General features: G+C 55.1%; 1 protein-coding gene across 4 annotated transcripts in view; it reads left to right on the top strand.

Annotated features, from left to right (window-relative positions):
- LOC129853379 (BICD family-like cargo adapter 1) overlaps positions 1-18,326 on the top strand; it is a 67,305-nt gene that overhangs the window by 15,706 nt on the left and 33,273 nt on the right. For all 4 annotated transcript variants that reach the window (XR_008759120.1, XM_055919352.1, XM_055919351.1 and 1 more), the window contains exon 3: positions 1,234-1,350. Coding sequence is in view for 3 of the 4 variants with exons in the window: in XM_055919352.1 (XP_055775327.1) it covers positions 1,234-1,350 (117 nt within the window). In the remaining variant the exon portion in view is untranslated. The remainder of the gene's footprint in view (positions 1-1,233; positions 1,351-18,326) is intronic.

The following is an 18,326-nucleotide window of genomic DNA, read 5'->3' as shown; positions in this document are numbered from 1 at the left end:
GACTGAAAGATCCTATAAACATCGGACTGCCACCTAGAGGCAAACATATCAAACATCTGCCACGGATATAGAGTATCAGTAGCAAACAGATGTAGCGATATGATTCCACCTGGTTGTTATTTGTCAGAGCTGGCATACAGCTGACCTTTGATTGTTTGTTTGACCGGGGGGCTGCAGGTAACCTAGCTGTTAAGAGCATTGGGCCAGTAACAGAAAGGTTGCTGGTTTGAATCTCTGAGGCAACTAGGTGAAAAATCTGTCAATGTGCCCATGAGCAAGGCACTTAATCCTAATTGCTAATGTAAGTCGCTCTGGATAAATGACTTTTTGACAGTAATCAGCCTGTTGGATTAATGTTTTGTGGAATTTCTAATGAAGACAGAGATCTATTAGATATCAAAGTGTCATGATTATGGGGGAATACTGTAGTCAGAGGTGTACAGACAGTATATCACATCTCTATATTCTCAGTAAGCCAGGGCTTTATCTATCTTGACATCTACCTGTTAAGTTAAATTTGCCTCCAGTGAATAAATCAATAATTGCTTTGTTATATGGCAATTATATTTCTCCTCAGTGCAGAGGCTGGAGAGGTGTAAGTGAAGGGTATCAAGGATTCCACCATCTGTTGCCATGGCAGTGATGATGATCATTAGAGTCTGGGCTTCCTGAGTGCATCCTCACTTATGCTAATGAGGTTCTGTTGGTCTGGCTTTGCGATCTGCACGCGGCCGGTAGGCAGTGGGTTGTTGATCAGAACAGTCCAATGAGCTCGGCCAGGGAAGGGGGCAGTAGGGACCAAGCTCTAAATGGAACATTCCAGATGTTAAAGGTTGAGTTACTCAAACCTGTGCTTTTACAGGAACAGTTCTGCTGTGCAGCTGGATTCCAGTTATAGGAACACTGTGGTGACTCAGAGGTAACAGAGTGTCAAATCAAATACCACTCCAAGCATTACCGTGTTGGGTACTGACTCAATGTGAAGTGTGTGAGTGGCGTGAGGATGTGTTGTTGTGAGAGTTCTGAACTGTTCTGAATTATGACTTTACAACCCTACCGTTATGGACCTTGTATTACATGTGGAAGATGTTGATATTTGTCATATTGTAATGGCTTTTTTTAATTGTCTCTGAGGCAAGTTGTATTGAATTGTAAGAATAACATGTTATACAATTATTTGTTAATGTATTTGTTCTCACGCTCTGTGTCTGGGGTGTGTTTGTGTGTCTCCAGGCTACAGATGTGGAGAGGCAGCTGTCCACTCAGGTCCACTCGTTACGGGATGACTTCAGAGAGAAGAGCATCTCTACCAACCAGCACATGACACGACTAGAGAGCCTACAGGCTGAGGTGAGACTAGAGAGCCTACAGGCTGAGGCGAGACTAGAGAGCCTACAGGCTGGGGCGAGACTAGAGGGCCTACAGGCTGAGGCGAGACTAGAGAGCCTACCGGCTGAGGCATGACTAGAGAGCCTACAGGGTGGGACGAGACTAGAGAGCCTACAGGCTGGGGCGAGACTAGAGAGCCTACAGGCTGGGGCGAGACTAGAGAGCCTACAGGCTGGGGCGAGACTAGAGAGCTTACAGGCTGGGGTGAGACTAGAGAGCCTACAGGCTGGGGCGAGACTAGAGAGCCTACAGGCTCAGGTGAGACTAGAGAGTCTACAGGCTGGGGCGAGACTAGAGAGCCTACAGGCTGAGGCGAGACTAGAGAGCCTACAGGCTGAGGCGAGACTAGAGAGCCTACAGGCTCAGGCGAGACTAGAGAGCCTACAGGCTGGGGCGAGACTAGAGGGCCTACAGGCAGGGGCGAGACTAGAGAGCCTACAGGCTGGGGCGAGACTAGAGAGCCAACAGGCTGGGGCGAGACTAGAGAGCCTACAGGCTCAGGTGAGACTAGAGAGTCTACAGGCTGGGGTGAGACTAGAGAGCCTACAGGCTGGGGTGAGACTAGAGAGCCTACAGGCTGGGGTGAGACTAGAGAGCCTACAGGCTGAGGCAAGTATAGAGAGCCTACAGGCTGAGGTGAGACTAGAGAGCCTACAGGCTGAGGTGAGACTAGAGAGCCTACAGGCTCAGGTGAGACTAGAGAGCCTACAGGCTGAGGTGAGACTAGAGAGCCTACAGGCTGAGGTGAGACTAGGTGAGACTAGAGAGCCTACAGGCTGAGGTGAGACTAGAGATCCTACAGGCTGAGGCGAGACTAGAGATCCTACAGGCTGAGGCGAGACTAGAGAGCCTACAGGCTGAGGTGAGACTAGAGAGCCTACAGCCTGAGGTGAGACTAGAGAGCCTACAGGCTCAGATGAGACTAGAGAGCCTACAGGCTCAGGTGAGACTAGAGAGCCTACAGGCTCAGGCAAGACTACAGAGCCTAAAGAATGAGGTGAGACTAGAGAGCCTACAGGCTCAGGTGAGACTAGAGAGCCTACAGGCTCAGGTGAGACTAGGTGAGACTAGAGAGCCTACAGGCTCAGGTGAGACTAGAGAGCCTATAGGCTGAGGAGAGACTAGAGAGGCTACGGGCTCAGGTGAGACTAGAGAGCCTATAGGCTGAAGCTAGACTAGAGAGGCTACAGGCTGAGGCAAGACTAGAGAGGCTACAGGCTGAGGTGAGAGACTAGAGAGCCTACAGGCTGAGGCGAGACTAGAGATCCTACAGGCTGAGGCGAGACTAGAGAGTCTACAGGCTGAGGTGAGACTAGAGAGCCTACAGGCTCAGGTGAGACTAGAGAGCCTACAGGCTCAGGTGAGACTAGAGAACCTACAGGCTCAGGTGAGACTAGAGAGACTATAGGCTGAGGCGAGACTAGAGAGGCTACAGGCTGAGGCGAGACTAGAGAGCCTACAGGCTGAGGTGAGACTAGAGATCCTACAGGCTGAGGCGAGACTAGAGATCCTACAGGCTGAGGCGAGACTAGAGATCCTACAGGCTGAGGCAAGACTACAGATCCTACAGGCTGAGGTGAGACTAGAGAGCCTACAGGCTGGGGTGAGACTAGAGAGCCTACAGGCTGGGGTGAGACTAGAGAGCCTTCAGGCTGAGATGAGACTAGAGAGCCTACAGGCTGAGATGAGACTAGAGTGCCTACAGGCTCAGGTGAGACTAGAGAGTCTACAGGCGCAGGTGAGACTAGAGAGCCTACAGGCTCAGGTGAGACTAGAGAGCCTACAGGCTCAGGTGAGACTAGAGAGCCTACAGGCTCAGGTGAGACTAGATAGCCTGTGAGACTAGAGGGCTTACAGGCTCAGGTGAGACTAGAGAGACTACAGGCTGAGGCGAGACTAGAGAGGCTACAGGCTGAGGCGAGACTAGAGAGGCTACAGGCTGAGGCGAGACTAGAGAGCCTACAGGCTGAGGCGAGACTAGAGAGCCTACCGGCTGGGGTGAGACTAGAGAGCCTGCAGGCTGAGGTGAGAGACTAGAGAACCTACAGGCTGAGGTGAGAGACTAGAGAGCCTACAGGCTCAGGTGAGACTAGAGAGCCTACAGGCTGGGGTGAGACTAGAGAGCCTACAGGCTGGGGTGAGACTAGAGAGCCTACAGGCTGAGGTAAGACTAGAGAGCCTACAGGCTGAGGCGAGATTAGAGAGCCTACAGGCTGAGATGAGACTAGAGAGCCTATAGGCTGAGGTGAGAGATTAGAGAGCCTACAGGCTCAGGTGAGACTAGAGAGCCTACAGCCTGAGGTGAGACTAGAGAGCCTACAGGCTCAGGCGAAACTAGAGAGCCTACAGGCTCAGGTGAGACTAGAGAGCCTACAGGCTCAGGTGAGACTAGGTGAGACTAGAGAGCCTACAGGCTCAGGTGAGACTAGAGAGCCTATAGGCTGAGGCGAGACTAGAGAGGCTACAGGCTCAGGTGAGACTAGAGAGCCTATAGGCTGAGGCGAGACTAGAGAGGCTACAGGCTGAGGCGAGACTAGAGAGGCTACAGGCTGAGGTGAGAGACTAGAGAGGCTACTGGCAGACGCGAGACTAGAGATCCTACAGGCTGAGGCGAGACTAGAGAGCCTACAGGCTGAGGTGAGACTAGAGAGCCTACAGGCTGAGGTGAGACTAGAGAGCCTACAGGCTCAGGTGAGACTAGAGAGCCTACAGGCTCAGGTGAGACTAGAGAACCTACAGGCTCAGGTGAGACTAGAGAGACTATAGGCTGAGGCGAGACTAGAGAGGCTACAGGCTGAGGCGAGACTAGAGAGCCTACAGGCTGAGGCGAGACTAGAGATCCTACAGGCTGAGGCGAGACTAGAGATCCTACAGGCTGAGGCGAGACTAGTGATCCTACAGGCTGAGGCAAGACTACAGATCCTACAGGCTGAGGTGAGACTAGAGAGCCTACAGGCTGGGGTGAGACTAGAGAGCCTACAGGCTGGGGTGAGACTAGAGAGCCTTCAGGCTGAGATGAGACTAGAGAGCCTACAGGCTGAGATGAGACTAGAGTGCCTACAGGCTCAGGTGAGACTAGAGAGTCTACAGGCGCAGGTGAGACTAGAGAGCCTACAGGCTCAGGTGAGACTAGAGAGCCTACAGGCTCAGGTGAGACTAGAGAGCCTACAGGCTCAGGTGAGACTAGAGAGACTACAGGCTGAGGCGAGACTAGAGAGGCTACAGGCTGAGGCGAGACTAGAGAGGCTACAGGCTGAGGCGAGACTAGAGAGCCTACAGGCTGAGGCGAGACTAGAGAGCCTACAGGCTGAGGCGAGACTAGAGAGGCTACAGGCTGAGGCGAGACTAGAGAGGCTACAGGCTGAGGCGAGACTAGAGAGCCTACAGGCTGAGGCGAGACTAGAGAGCCTACAGGCTGAGGTGAGACTAGAGAGCCTACAGGCTCAGGTGAGACTAGAGAGCCTACAGGCTGGGGTGAGACTAGAGAGCCTACAGGCTGAGGCGAGACTAGAGAGCCTACCGGCTGGGGTGAGACTAGAGAGCCTGCAGGCTGAGGTGAGAGACTAGAGAACCTACAGGCTGAGGTGAGAGACTAGAGAGCCTACAGGCTCAGGTGAGACTAGAGAGCCTACAGGCTGGGGTGAGACTAGAGAGCCTACAGGCTGGGGTGAGACTAGAGAGCCTACAGGCTGAGGCAAGACTAGAGAGCCTACAGGCTGAGGCGAGATTAGAGAGCCTACAGGCTGAGATGAGACTAGAGAGCCTATAGGCTGAGGTGAGAGATTAGAGAGCCTACAGGCTCAGGTGAGACTAGAGATCCTACAGCCTGAGGTGAGACTAGAGAGCCTACAGGCTCAGGCGAGACTAGAGAGCCTACAGGCGCAGGTGAGACTAGAGAGCCTACAGGCTCAGGTGAGACTAGAGAGCCTACAGGCTCAGGTGAGACTAGAGAGCCTACAGGCTCAGGTGAGACTAGAGAGACTACAGGCTGAGGCGAGACTAGAGAGGCTACAGGCTGAGGCGAGACTAGAGAGGCTACAGGCTGAGGCGAGACTAGAGAGCCTACAGGCTGAGGCGAGACTAGAGAGCCTACAGGCTGAGGCGAGACTAGAGAGGCTACAGGCTGAGGCGAGACTAGAGAGGCTACAGGCTGAGGCGAGACTAGAGAGCCTACAGGCTGAGGCGAGACTAGAGAGCCTACAGGCTGAGGTGAGACTAGAGAGCCTACAGGCTCAGGTGAGACTAGAGAGCCTACAGGCTGGGGTGAGACTAGAGAGCCTACAGGCTGAGGCGAGACTAGAGAGCCTACCGGCTGGGGTGAGACTAGAGAGCCTGCAGGCTGAGGTGAGAGACTAGAGAACCTACAGGCTGAGGTGAGAGACTAGAGAGCCTACAGGCTCAGGTGAGACTAGAGAGCCTACAGGCTGGGGTGAGACTAGAGAGCCTACAGGCTGGGGTGAGACTAGAGAGCCTACAGGCTGAGGCAAGACTAGAGAGCCTACAGGCTGAGGCGAGATTAGAGAGCCTACAGGCTGAGATGAGACTAGAGATCCTACAGCCTGAGGTGAGACTAGAGAGCCTACAGGCTCAGGCGAGACTAGAGAGCCTACAGGCTCAGGTGAGACTAGAGAGCCTACAGGCTCAGGTGAGACTAGGTGAGACTAGAGAGCCTACAGGCTCAGGTGAGACTAGAGAGCCTATAGGCTGAGGCGAGACTAGAGAGGCTACAGGCTCAGGTGAGACTAGAGAGCCTATAGGCTGAGGCGAGACTAGAGAGGCTACAGGCTGAGGCGAGACTAGAGAGGCTACAGGCTGAGGTGAGAGACTAGAGAGGCTACAGGCAGAGGCGAGACTAGAGATCCTACAGGCTGAGGCGAGACTAGAGAGCCTACAGGCTGAGGTGAGACTAGAGAGCCTACAGGCTGAGGTGAGACTAGAGAGCCTACAGGCTCAGGTGAGACTAGAGAGCCTACAGGCTCAGTTGAGACTAAATAACCTACAGGCTCAGGTGAGACTAGAGAGACTATAGGCTGAGGCGAGACTAGATAGGCTACAGGCTGAGGCGAGACTAGAGAGCCTACAGGCTGAGGCGAGACTAGAGATCCTACAGGCTGAGGCGAGACTAGAGATCCTACAGGCTGAGGCGAGACTAGAGATCCTACAGGCTGAGGCAAGACTACAGATCCTACAGGCTGAGGTGAGACTAGAGAGCCTACAGGCTGGGGTGAGACTAGAGAGCCTACAGGCTGGGGTGAGACTAGAGAGCCTTCAGGCTGAGATGAGACTAGAGAGCCTACAGGCTGAGATGAGACTAGAGTGCCTACAGGCTCAGGTGAGACTAGAGAGTCTACAGGCGCAGGTGAGACTAGAGAGCCTACAGGCTCAGGTGAGACTAGAGAGCCTACAGGCTCAGGTGAGACTAGAGAGCCTACAGGCTCAGGTGAGACTAGAGAGCCTACAGGCTCAGGTGAGACTAGATAGCCTGTGAGACTAGAGGGCTTACAGGCTCAGGTGAGACTAGAGAGACTACAGGCTGAGGCGAGACTAGAGTGGCTACAGGCTGAGGCGAGACTAGAGAGGCTACAGGCTGAGGCGAGACTAGAGAGCCTACAGGCTGAGGCGAGACTAGAGAGCCTACAGGCTGAGGCGAGACTAGAGAGGCTACCGGCTGGGGTGAGACTAGAGAGCCTGCAGGCTGAGGTGAGAGACTAGAGAACCTACAGGCTGAGGTGAGAGACTAGAGAGCCTACAGGCTCAGGTGAGACTAGAGAGCCTACAGGCTGGGGTGAGACTAGAGAGCCTACAGGCTGGGGTGAGACTAGAGAGCCTACAGGCTGGGGTGAGACTAGAGAGCCTACAGGCTGAGGCAAGACTAGAGAGCCTACAGGCTGAGGCGAGATTAGAGAGCCTACAGGCTGAGATGAGACTAGAGAGCCTATAGGCTGAGGTGAGAGATTAGAGAGCCTACAGGCTCAGGTGAGACTAGAGATCCTACAGCCTGAGGTGAGACTAGAGAGCCTACAGGCTCAGGCGAGACTAGAGAGCCTACAGGCTCAGGTGAGACTAGAGAGCCTACAGGCTCAGGTGAGACTAGGTGAGACTAGAGAGCCTACAGGCTCAGGTGAGACTAGAGAGCCTATAGGCTGAGGCGAGACTAGAGAGGCTACAGGCTCAGGTGAGACTAGAGAGCCTATAGGCTGAGGCGAGACTAGAGAGGCTACAGGCTGAGGCGAGACTAGAGAGGCTACAGGCTGAGGTGAGAGACTAGAGAGGCTACAGGCAGAGGCGAGACTAGAGATCCTACAGGCTGAGGCGAGACTAGAGAGCCTACAGGCTGAGGTGAGACTAGAGAGCCTACAGGCTGAGGTGAGACTAGAGAGCCTACAGGCTCAGGTGAGACTAGAGAGCCTACAGGCTCAGGTGAGACTAGAGAACCTACAGGCTCAGGTGAGACTAGAGAGACTATAGGCTGAGGCGAGACTAGAGAGGCTACAGGCTGAGGCGAGACTAGAGAGCCTACAGGCTGAGGCGAGACTAGAGATCCTACAGGCTGAGGCGAGATTAGAGATCCTACAGGCTGAGGCGAGACTAGAGATCCTACAGGCTGAGGCAAGACTACAGATCCTACAGGCTGAGGTGAGACTAGAGAGCCTACAGGCTGGGGTGAGACTAGAGAGCCTACAGGCTGGGGTGACACTAGAGAGCCTTCAGGCTGAGATGAGACTAGAGAGCCTACAGGCTGAGATGAGACTAGAGTGCCTACAGGCTCAGGTGAGACTAGAGAGTCTACAGGCGCAGGTGAGACTAGAGAGCCTACAGGCTCAGGTGAGACTAGAGAGCCTACAGGCTCAGGTGAGACTAGAGAGCCTACAGGCTCAGGTGAGACTAGAGAGCCTACAGGCTCAGGTGAGACTAGATAGCCTGTGAGACTAGAGGGCTTACAGGCTCAGGTGAGACTAGAGAGACTACAGGCTGAGGCGAGACTAGAGAGGCTACAGGCTGAGGCGAGACTAGAGAGGCTAAAGGCTGAGGCGAGACTAGAGAGCCTACAGGCTGAGGCGAGACTAGAGAGCCTACAGGCTGAGGCGAGACTAGAGAGGCTACAGGCTGAGGCGAGACTAGAGAGGCTACAGGCTGAGGCGAGACTAGAGAGCCTACAGGCTGAGGCGAGACTAGAGAGCCTACAGGCTGAGGCGAGACTAGAGAGCCTACAGGCTCAGGTGAGACTAGAGAGCCTACAGGCTGGGGTGAGACTAGAGAGCCTACAGGCTGAGGCGAGACTAGAGAGCCTACCGGCTGGGGTGAGACTAGAGAGCCTGCAGGCTGAGGTGAGAGACTAGAGAACCTACAGGCTGAGGTGAGAGACTAGAGAGCCTACAGGCTGGGGTGAGACTAGAGAGCCTACAGGCTGGGGTGAGACTAGAGAGCCTACAGGCTGAGGCAAGACTAGAGAGCCTACAGGCTGAGGCGAGATTAGAGAGCCTACAGGCTGAGATGAGACTAGAGAGCCTATAGGCTGAGGTGAGAGATTAGAGAGCCTACAGGCTCAGGTGAGACTAGAGAGCCTACAGCCTGAGGTGAGACTAGAGAGCCTACAGGCTCAGGCGAGACTAGAGAGCCTACAGGCTCAGGTGAGACTAGAGAGCCTACAGGCTCAGGTGAGACTAGGTGAGACTAGAGAGCCTACAGTCTCAGGTGAGACTAAAGAGCCTATAGGCTGAGGCGAGACTAGAGAGGCTACAGGCTCAGGTGAGACTAGAGAGCCTATAGGCTGAGGCGAGACTAGAGAGGCTACAGGCTGAGGCGAGACTAGAGAGGCTACAGGCTGAGGTGAGAGACTAGAGAGGCTACAGGCAGAGGCGAGACTAGAGATCCTACAGGCTGAGGCGAGACTAGAGAGCCTACAGGCTGAGGTGAGACTAGAGAGCCTACAGGCTGAGGTGAGACTAGAGAGCCTACAGGCTCAGGTGAGACTAGAGAACCTACAGGCTCAGGTGAGACTAGAGAGCCTATAGGCTGAGGCGAGACTAGATACTACAGGCTGGGGTGAGACTAGAGAGCCTTCAGGCTGAGATGAGACTAGAGAGCCTACAGGCTGAGATGAGACTAGAAAGTCTACAGGCTCAGGTGAGACTAGAGAGCCTACAGGCGCAGGTGAGACTAGAGAGCCTACAGGCGCAGGTGAGACTAGAGAGCCTACAGGCTCAGGTGAGACTAGAGAGCCTACAGGCTCAGGTGAGACTAGAGAGCCTACAGGCTCAGGTGAGACTAGAGAGCCTGTGAGACTAGAGAGCCTACAGGCTGAGGCAAGACTAGAGAGGCTACAGGCTGAGGCGAGACTAGAGATCCTACAGGCTGAGGCGAGACTAGAGAGCCTACAGGCTGGGGTGAGACTAGAGAGCCTACAGGCTGGGGTGAGACTAGAGAGCCTACAGGCTGAGGCGAGACTAGAGAGCTTACAGGCTGAGGCGAGACTAGATACTACAGGCTGGGGTGAGACTAGAGAGCCTTCATGCTGAGATGAGACTAGAGAGCCTACAGGCTGAGATGAGACTAGAAAGCCTACAGGCTCAGGTGAGACTAGAGAGCCTACAGGCGCAGGTGAGACTAAAGAGCCTACAGGCGCAGGTGAGACTAGAGAGCCTACAGGCTCAGGTGAGACTAGAGAGCCTGTGAAACTAGAGGGCCTAAAGGCTCAGGTGAGACTAGAGAGCCTACAGGCTGAGGCGAGACTAGAGAGGCTACAGGCTGAGGCGAGACTAGAGAGCCTACAGGCTGAGGCGAGACTAGAGAGGCTACAGGCTGAGGCGAGACTAGAGAGGCTACAGGCTGAGGCGAGACTAGAGAGCCTACAGGCTGAGGCGAGACTAGAGAGCCTACAGGCTGAGGCGAGACTAGAGAGCCTACAGGCTGGGGTGAGACTAGAGAGCCTACAGGCTGGGGTGAGACTAGAGAGCCTACAGGCTGAGGCGAGACTAGGGAGCCTACAGGCTTAGGCGAGACTAGAGAGCCTACAGGCTGGGGTGAGACTAGAGAGCCTACAGGCTTGGGTGAGACTAGAGAGCCTGCAGGCTGAGGTGAGAGACTAGAGAGCCTACAGGCTGAGGTGAGACTAGAGAGCCTACAGGCTCAGGTGAGACTAGAGAGCCTACAGGCTCAGGTGAGACTAGAGAACCTACAGGCTCAGGTGAGACTAGAGAGACTATAGGCTGAGGCGAGACTAGAGAGGCTACAGGCTGAGGCGAGACTAGAGAGCCTACAGGCTGAGGCGAGACTAGAGATCCTACAGGCTGAGGCGAGACTAGAGATTCTACAGGCTGAGGCGAGACTAGAGATCCTACAGGCTGAGGCAAGACTACAGATCCTACAGGCTGAGGTGAGACTAGAGAGCCTACAGGCTGGGGTGAGACTAGAGAGCCTACAGGCTGGGTTGACACTAGAGAGCCTTCAGGCTGAGATGAGACTAGAGAGCCTACAGGCTGAGATGAGACTAGAGTGCCTACAGGCTCAGGTGAGACTAGAGAGTCTACAGGCGCAGGTGAGACTAGAGAGCCTACAGGCTCAGGTGAGACTAGAGAGCCTACAGGCTCAGGTGAGACTAGAGAGCCTACAGGCTCAGGTGAGACTAGAGAGCCTACAGGCTCAGGTGAGACTAGAGAGCCTACAGGCTCAGGTGAGACTAGATAGCCTGTGAGACTAGAGGGCTTACAGGCTCAGGTGAGACTAGAGAGACTACAGGCTGAGGCGAGACTACAGAGGCTACAGGCTGAGGCGAGACTAGAGAGGCTACAGGCTGAGGCGAGACTAGAGAGCCTACAGGCTGAGGCGAGACTAGAGAGCCTACAGGCTGAGGCGAGACTAGAGAGGCTACAGGCTGAGGTGAGAGACTAGAGAGGCTACAGGCAGAGGCGAGACTAGAGATCCTACAGGCTGAGGCGAGACTAGAGAGCCTACAGGCTGAGGTGAGACTAGAGAGCCTACAGGCTGAGGTGAGACTAGAGAGCCTACAGGCTCAGGTGAGACTAGAGAACCTACAGGCTCAGGTGAGACTAGAGAGCCTATAGGCTGAGGCGAGACTAGATACTACAGGCTGGGGTGAGACTAGAGAGCCTTCAGGCTGAGATGAGACTAGAGAGCCTACAGGCTGAGATGAGACTAGAAAGTCTACAGGCTCAGGTGAGACTAGAGAGCCTACAGGCGCAGGTGAGACTAGAGAGCCTACAGGTGCAGGTGAGACTAGAGAGCCTACAGGCTCAGGTGAGACTAGAGAGCCTACAGGCTCAGGTGAGACTAGAGAGCCTACAGGCTCAGGTGAGACTAGAGAGCCTGTGAGACTAGAGAGCCTACAGGCTGAGGCAAGACTAGAGAGGCTACAGGCTGAGGCGAGACTAGAGAGCCTACAGGCTGGGGTGAGACTAGAGAGCCTACAGGCTGGGGTGAGACTAGAGAGCCTACAGGCTGAGGCGAGACTAGAGAGCTTACAGGCTGAGGCGAGACTAGATACTACAGGCTGGGGTGAGACTAGAGAGCCTTCATGCTGAGATGAGACTAGAGAGCCTACAGGCTGAGATGAGACTAGAAAGCCTACAGGCTCAGGTGAGACTAGAGAGCCTACAGGCGCAGGTGAGACTAAAGAGCCTACAGGCGCAGGTGAGACTAGAGAGCCTACAGGCTCAGGTGAGACTAGAGAGCCTGTGAAACTAGAGGGCCTAAAGGCTCAGGTGAGACTAGAGAGCCTACAGGCTGAGGCGAGACTAGAGAGGCTACAGGCTGAGGCGAGACTAGAGAGGCTACAGGCTGAGGCGAGACTAGAGAGCCTACAGGCTGAGGCGAGACTAGAGAGCCTACAGGCTGAGGCGAGACTAGAGAGCCTACAGGCTGGGGTGAGACTAGAGAGCCTACAGGCTGGGGTGAGACTAGAGAGCCTACAGGCTGAGGCGAGACTAGGGAGCCTACAGGCTTAGGCGAGACTAGAGAGCCTACAGGCTGGGGTGAGACTAGAGAGCCTACAGGCTTGGGTGAGACTAGAGAGCCTGCAGGCTGAGGTGAGAGACTAGAGAACCTACAGGCTGAGGTGAGAGACTGGAGAGCCTACAGGCTCAGGTGAGACTAGAGAGCCTACAGGCTGGGGTGAGACTAGAGAGCCTACAGGCTGGGGTGAGACTAGAGAGCCTACAGGCTGAGGCGAGACTAGAGAGCCTACAGGCTCAGGTGAGACTAGAGAGCCTACAGGCTCAGGTGAGACTAGAGAGCCTACAGGCTCAGGTGAGACTAGAGAACCTACAGGCTCAGGTGAGACTAGAGAGACTATAGGCTGAGGCGAGACTAGAGAGGCTACAGGCTGAGGCGAGACTAGAGAGCCTACAGGCTGAGGCGAGACTAGAGATCCTACAGGCTGAGGTGAGACTAGAGAGCCTACAGGCTGGGGTGAGACTAGAGAGCCTACAGGCTGGGTTGACACTAGAGAGCCTTCAGGCTGAGATGAGACTAGAGAGCCTACAGGCTGAGATGAGACTAGAGTGCCTACAGGCTCAGGTGAGACTAGAGAGTCTACAGGCGCAGGTGAGACTAGAGAGCCTACAGGCTCAGGTGAGACTAGAGAGCCTACAGGCTCAGGTGAGACTAGAGAGCCTACAGGCTCAGGTGAGACTAGAGAGCCTACAGGCTCAGGTGAGACTAGAGAGCCTACAGGCTCAGGTGAGACTAGATAGCCTGTGAGACTAGAGGGCTTACAGGCTCAGGTGAGACTAGAGAGACTACAGGCTGAGGCGAGACTACAGAGGCTACAGGCTGAGGCGAGACTAGAGAGGCTACAGGCTGAGGCGAGACTAGAGAGCCTACAGGCTGAGGCGAGACTAGAGAGCCTACAGGCTGAGGCGAGACTAGAGAGGCTACAGGCTGAGGCGAGACTAGAGAGGCTACAGGCTGAGGCGAGACTAGAGAGCCTACAGGCTGAGGCGAGACTAGAGAGCCTACAGGCTGAGGCGAGACTAGAGAGCCTACAGGCTCAGGTGAGACTAGAGAGCCTACAGGCTGGGGTGAGACTAGAGAGCCTACAGGCTGAGGCGAGACTAGAGAGCCTACCGGCTGGGGTGAGACTAGAGAGCCTGCAGGCTGAGGTGAGAGACTAGAGAACCTACAGGCTGAGGTGAGAGACTAGAGAGCCTACAGGCTGGGGTGAGACTAGAGAGCCTACAGGCTGGGGTGAGACTAGAGAGCCTACAGGCTGAGGCAAGACTAGAGAGCCTACAGGCTGAGGCGAGATTAGAGAGCCTACAGGCTGAGATGAGACTAGAGAGCCTATAGGCTGAGGTGAGAGATTAGAGAGCCTACAGGCTCAGGTGAGACTAGAGAGCCTACAGCCTGAGGTGAGACTAGAGAGCCTACAGGCTCAGGCGAGACTAGAGAGCCTACAGGCTCAGGTGAGACTAGAGAGCCTACAGGCTCAGGTGAGACTAGGTGAGACTAGAGAGCCTACAGTCTCAGGTGAGACTAAAGAGCCTATAGGCTGAGGCGAGACTAGAGAGGCTACAGGCTCAGGTGAGACTAGAGAGCCTATAGGCTGAGGCGAGACTAGAGAGGCTACAGGCTGAGGCGAGACTAGAGAGGCTACAGGCTGAGGTGAGAGACTAGAGAGGCTACAGGCAGAGGCGAGACTAGAGATCCTACAGGCTGAGGCGAGACTAGAGAGCCTACAGGCTGAGGTGAGACTAGAGAGCCTACAGGCTGAGGTGAGACTAGAGAGCCTACAGGCTCAGGTGAGACTAGAGAACCTACAGGCTCAGGTGAGACTAGAGAGCCTATAGGCTGAGGCGAGACTAGATACTACAGGCTGGGGTGAGACTAGAGAGCCTTCAGGCTGAGATGAGACTAGAGAGCCTACAGGCTGAGATGAGACTAGAAAGTCTACAGGCTCAGGTGAGACTAGAGAGCCTACAGGCGCAGGTGAGACTAGAGAGCCTACAGGTGCAGGTGAGACTAGAGAGCCTACAGGCTCAGGTGAGACTAGAGAGCCTACAGGCTCAGATGAGACTAGAGAGCCTACAGGCTCAGGTGAGACTAGAGAGCCTGTGAGACTAGAGAGCCTACAGGCTGAGGCAAGACTAGAGAGGCTACAGGCTGAGGCGAGACTAGAGAGCCTACAGGCTGGGGTGAGACTAGAGAGCCTACAGGCTGGGGTGAGACTAGAGAGCCTACAGGCTGAGGCGAGACTAGAGAGCTTACAGGCTGAGGCGAGACTAGATACTACAGGCTGGGGTGAGACTAGAGAGCCTTCATGCTGAGATGAGACTAGAGAGCCTACAGGCTGAGATGAGACTAGAAAGCCTACAGGCTCAGGTGAGACTAGAGAGCCTACAGGCGCAGGTGAGACTAAAGAGCCTACAGGCGCAGGTGAGACTAGAGAGCCTACAGGCTCAGGTGAGACTAGAGAGCCTGTGAAACTAGAGGGCCTAAAGGCTCAGGTGAGACTAGAGAGCCTACAGGCTGAGGCGAGACTAGAGAGGCTACAGGCTGAGGCGAGACTAGAGAGGCTACAGGCTGAGGCGAGACTAGAGAGCCTACAGGCTGAGGTGAGACTAGAGAGCCTACAGGCTGAGGCGAGACTAGAGAGCCTACAGGCTGGGGTGAGACTAGAGAGCCTACAGGCTGGGGTGAGACTAGAGAGCCTACAGGCTGAGGCGAGACTAGGGAGCCTACAGGCTTAGGCGAGACTAGAGAGCCTACAGGCTGGGGTGAGACTAGAGAGCCTACAGGCTTGGGTGAGACTAGAGAGCCTGCAGGCTGAGGTGAGAGACTAGAGAACCTACAGGCTGAGGTGAGAGACTGGAGAGCCTACAGGCTCAGGTGAGACTAGAGAGCCTACAGGCTGGGGTGAGACTAGAGAGCCTACAGGCTGGGGTGAGACTAGAGAGCCTACAGGCTGAGGCGAGACTAGAGAGCCTACAGGCTCAGGTGAGACTAGAGAGCCTACAGGCTCAGGTGAGACTAGAGAGCCTACAGGCTCAGGTGAGACTAGAGAACCTACAGGCTCAGGTGAGACTAGAGAGACTATAGGCTGAGGCGAGACTAGAGAGGCTACAGGCTGAGGCGAGACTAGAGAGCCTACAGGCTGAGGCGAGACTAGAGATCCTACAGGCTGAGGCGAGACTAGAGATCCTACAGGCTGAGGCAAGACTACAGATCCTACAGGCTGAGGTGAGACTAGAGAGCCTACAGGCTGGGGTGAGACTAGAGAGCCTACAGGCTGGGGTGAGACTAGAGAGCCTTCAGGCTGAGATGAGACTAGAGAGCCTACAGGCTCAGGTGAGACTAGAGAGCCTACAGGCTCAGGTGAGACTAGAGAACCTACAGGCTCAGGTGAGACTAGAGAGACTATAGGCTGAGGCGAGACTAGAGAGGCTACAGGCTGAGGCGAGACTAGAGAGCCTACAGGCTGAGGCGAGACTAGAGATCCTACAGGCTGAGGCGAGACTAGAGATCCTACAGGCTGAGGCAAGACTACAGATCCTACAGGCTGAGGTGAGACTAGAGAGCCTACAGGCTGGGGTGAGACTAGAGTGCCTACAGGCTCAGGTGAGACTAGAGAGTCTACAGGCGCAGGTGAGACTAGAGAGCCTACAGGCTCAGGTGAGACTAGAGAGCCTACAGGCTCAGGTGAGACTAGAGAGCCTACAGGCTCAGGTGAGACTAGATAGCCTGTGAGACTAGAGGGCTTACAGGCTCAGGTGAGACTAGAGAGACTACAGGCTGAGGCGAGACTAGAGAGGCTACAGGCTGAGGCGAGACTAGAGAGGCTACAGGCTGAGGCGAGACTAGAGAGCCTACAGGCTGAGGCGAGACTAGAAAGCCTACAGGCTGAGGCGAGACTAGAGAGGCTACAGGCTGAGGCGAGACTAGAGAGGCTACAGGCTGAGGCGAGACTAGAGAGCCTACAGGCTGAGGCGAGACTAGAGAGCCTACAGGCTGAGGTGAGACTAGAGAGCCTACAGGCTCAGGTGAGACTAGAGAGCCTACAGGCTGGGGTGAGACTAGAGAGCCTACAGGCTGAGGCGAGACTAGAGAGCCTACAGGCTCAGGTGAGACTAGAGAGCCTACAGGCTCAGGTGAGACTAGAGAGCCTACAGGCTCAGGTGAGACTAGAGAACCTACAGGCTCAGGTGAGACTAGAGAGACTATAGGCTGAGGCGAGACTAGAGAGGCTACAGGCTGAGGCGAGACTAGAGAGCCTACAGGCTGAGGCGAGACTAGAGATCCTACAGGCTGAGGCGAGACTAGAGATCCTACAGGCTGAGGCAAGACTACAGATCCTACAGGCTGAGGTGAGACTAGAGAGCCTACAGGCTGGGGTGAGACTAGAGAGCCTACAGGCTGGGGTGAGACTAGAGAGCCTTCAGGCTGAGATGAGACTAGAGAGCCTACAGGCTGAGATGAGACTAGAGTGCCTACAGGCTCAGGTGAGACTAGAGAGTCTACAGGCGCAGGTGAGACTAGAGAGCCTACAGGCTCAGGTGAGACTAGAGAGCCTACAGGCTCAGGTGAGACTAGAGAGCCTACAGGCTCAGGTGAGACAAGATAGCCTGTGAGACTAGAGGGCTTACAGGCTCAGGTGAGACTAGAGAGACTACAGGCTGAGGCGAGACTAGAGAGGCTACAGGCTGAGGCGAGACTAGAGAGGCTACAGGCTGAGGCGAGACTAGAGAGCCTACAGGCTGAGGCGAGACTAGAAAGCCTACAGGCTGAGGCGAGACTAGAGAGGCTACAGGCTGAGGCGAGACTAGAGAGGCTACAGGCTGAGGCGAGACTAGAGAGCCTACAGGCTGAGGCGAGACTAGAGAGCCTACAGGCTGAGGTGAGACTAGAGAGCCTACAGGCTCAGGTGAGACTAGAGAGCCTACAGGCTGGGGTGAGACTAGAGAGCCTACAGGCTGAGGCGAGACTAGAGAGCCTACCGGCTGGGGTGAGACTAGAGAGCCTGCAGGCTGAGGTGAGAGACTAGAGAACCTACAGGCTGAGGTGAGAGACTAGAGAGCCTACAGGCTCAGGTGAGACTAGAGAGCCTACAGGCTGGGGTGAGACTAGAGAGCCTACAGGCTGGGGTGAGACTAGAGAGCCTACAGGCTGAGGCAAGACTAGAGAGCCTACAGGCTGAGGCGAGATTAGAGAGCCTACAGGCTGAGATGAGACTAGAGAGCCTATAGGCTGAGGTGAGAGATTAGAGAGCCTACAGGCTCAGGTGAGACTAGAGAGCCTACAGCCTGAGGTGAGACTAGAGAGCCTACAGGCTCAGGCGAGACTAGAGAGCCTACAGGCTCAGGTGAGACTAGAGAGCCTACAGGCTCAGGTGAGACTAGGTGAGACTAGAGAGCCTACAGGCTCAGGTGAGACTAGAGAGCCTATAGGCTGAGGCGAGACTAGAGATGCTACAGGCTCAGGTGAGACTAGAGAGCCTGTAGGCTGAGGCGAGACTAGAGAGGCTACAGGCTGAGACGAGACTAGAGAGGCTACAGGCTGAGGTGAGAGACTAGAGAGGCTACAGGCAGAGGCGAGACTAGAGATCCTACAGGCTGAGGCGAGACTAGAGAGCCTACAGGCTGAGGTGAGACTAGAGAGCCTACAGGCTGAGGTGAGACTAGAGAGCCTACAGGCTCAGGTGAGACTAGAGAACCTACAGGCTCAGGTGAGACTAGAGAGCCTATAGGCTGAGGCGAGACTAGATACTACAGGCTGGGGTGAGACTAGAGAGCCTTCAGGCTGAGATGAGTCTAGAGAGCCTACAGGCTGAGATGAGACTAGAAAGTCTACAGGCTCAGGTGAGACTAGAGAGCCTACAGGCGCAGGTGAGACTAGAGAGCCTACAGGCGCAGGTGAGACTAGAGAGCCTACAGGCTCAGGTGAGACTAGAGAGCCTACAGGCTCAGGTGAGACTAGAGAGCCTA

Source organism: Salvelinus fontinalis, chromosome 4 (genome assembly GCF_029448725.1).
Source record: "Salvelinus fontinalis isolate EN_2023a chromosome 4, ASM2944872v1, whole genome shotgun sequence".
In the NCBI taxonomy this organism is placed as follows: domain Eukaryota; kingdom Metazoa; phylum Chordata; class Actinopteri; order Salmoniformes; family Salmonidae; genus Salvelinus; species Salvelinus fontinalis.
The sequence above is the reverse complement of the archived record's forward strand: the minus strand, read 5'-3'. Positions and strand labels throughout refer to the sequence as shown.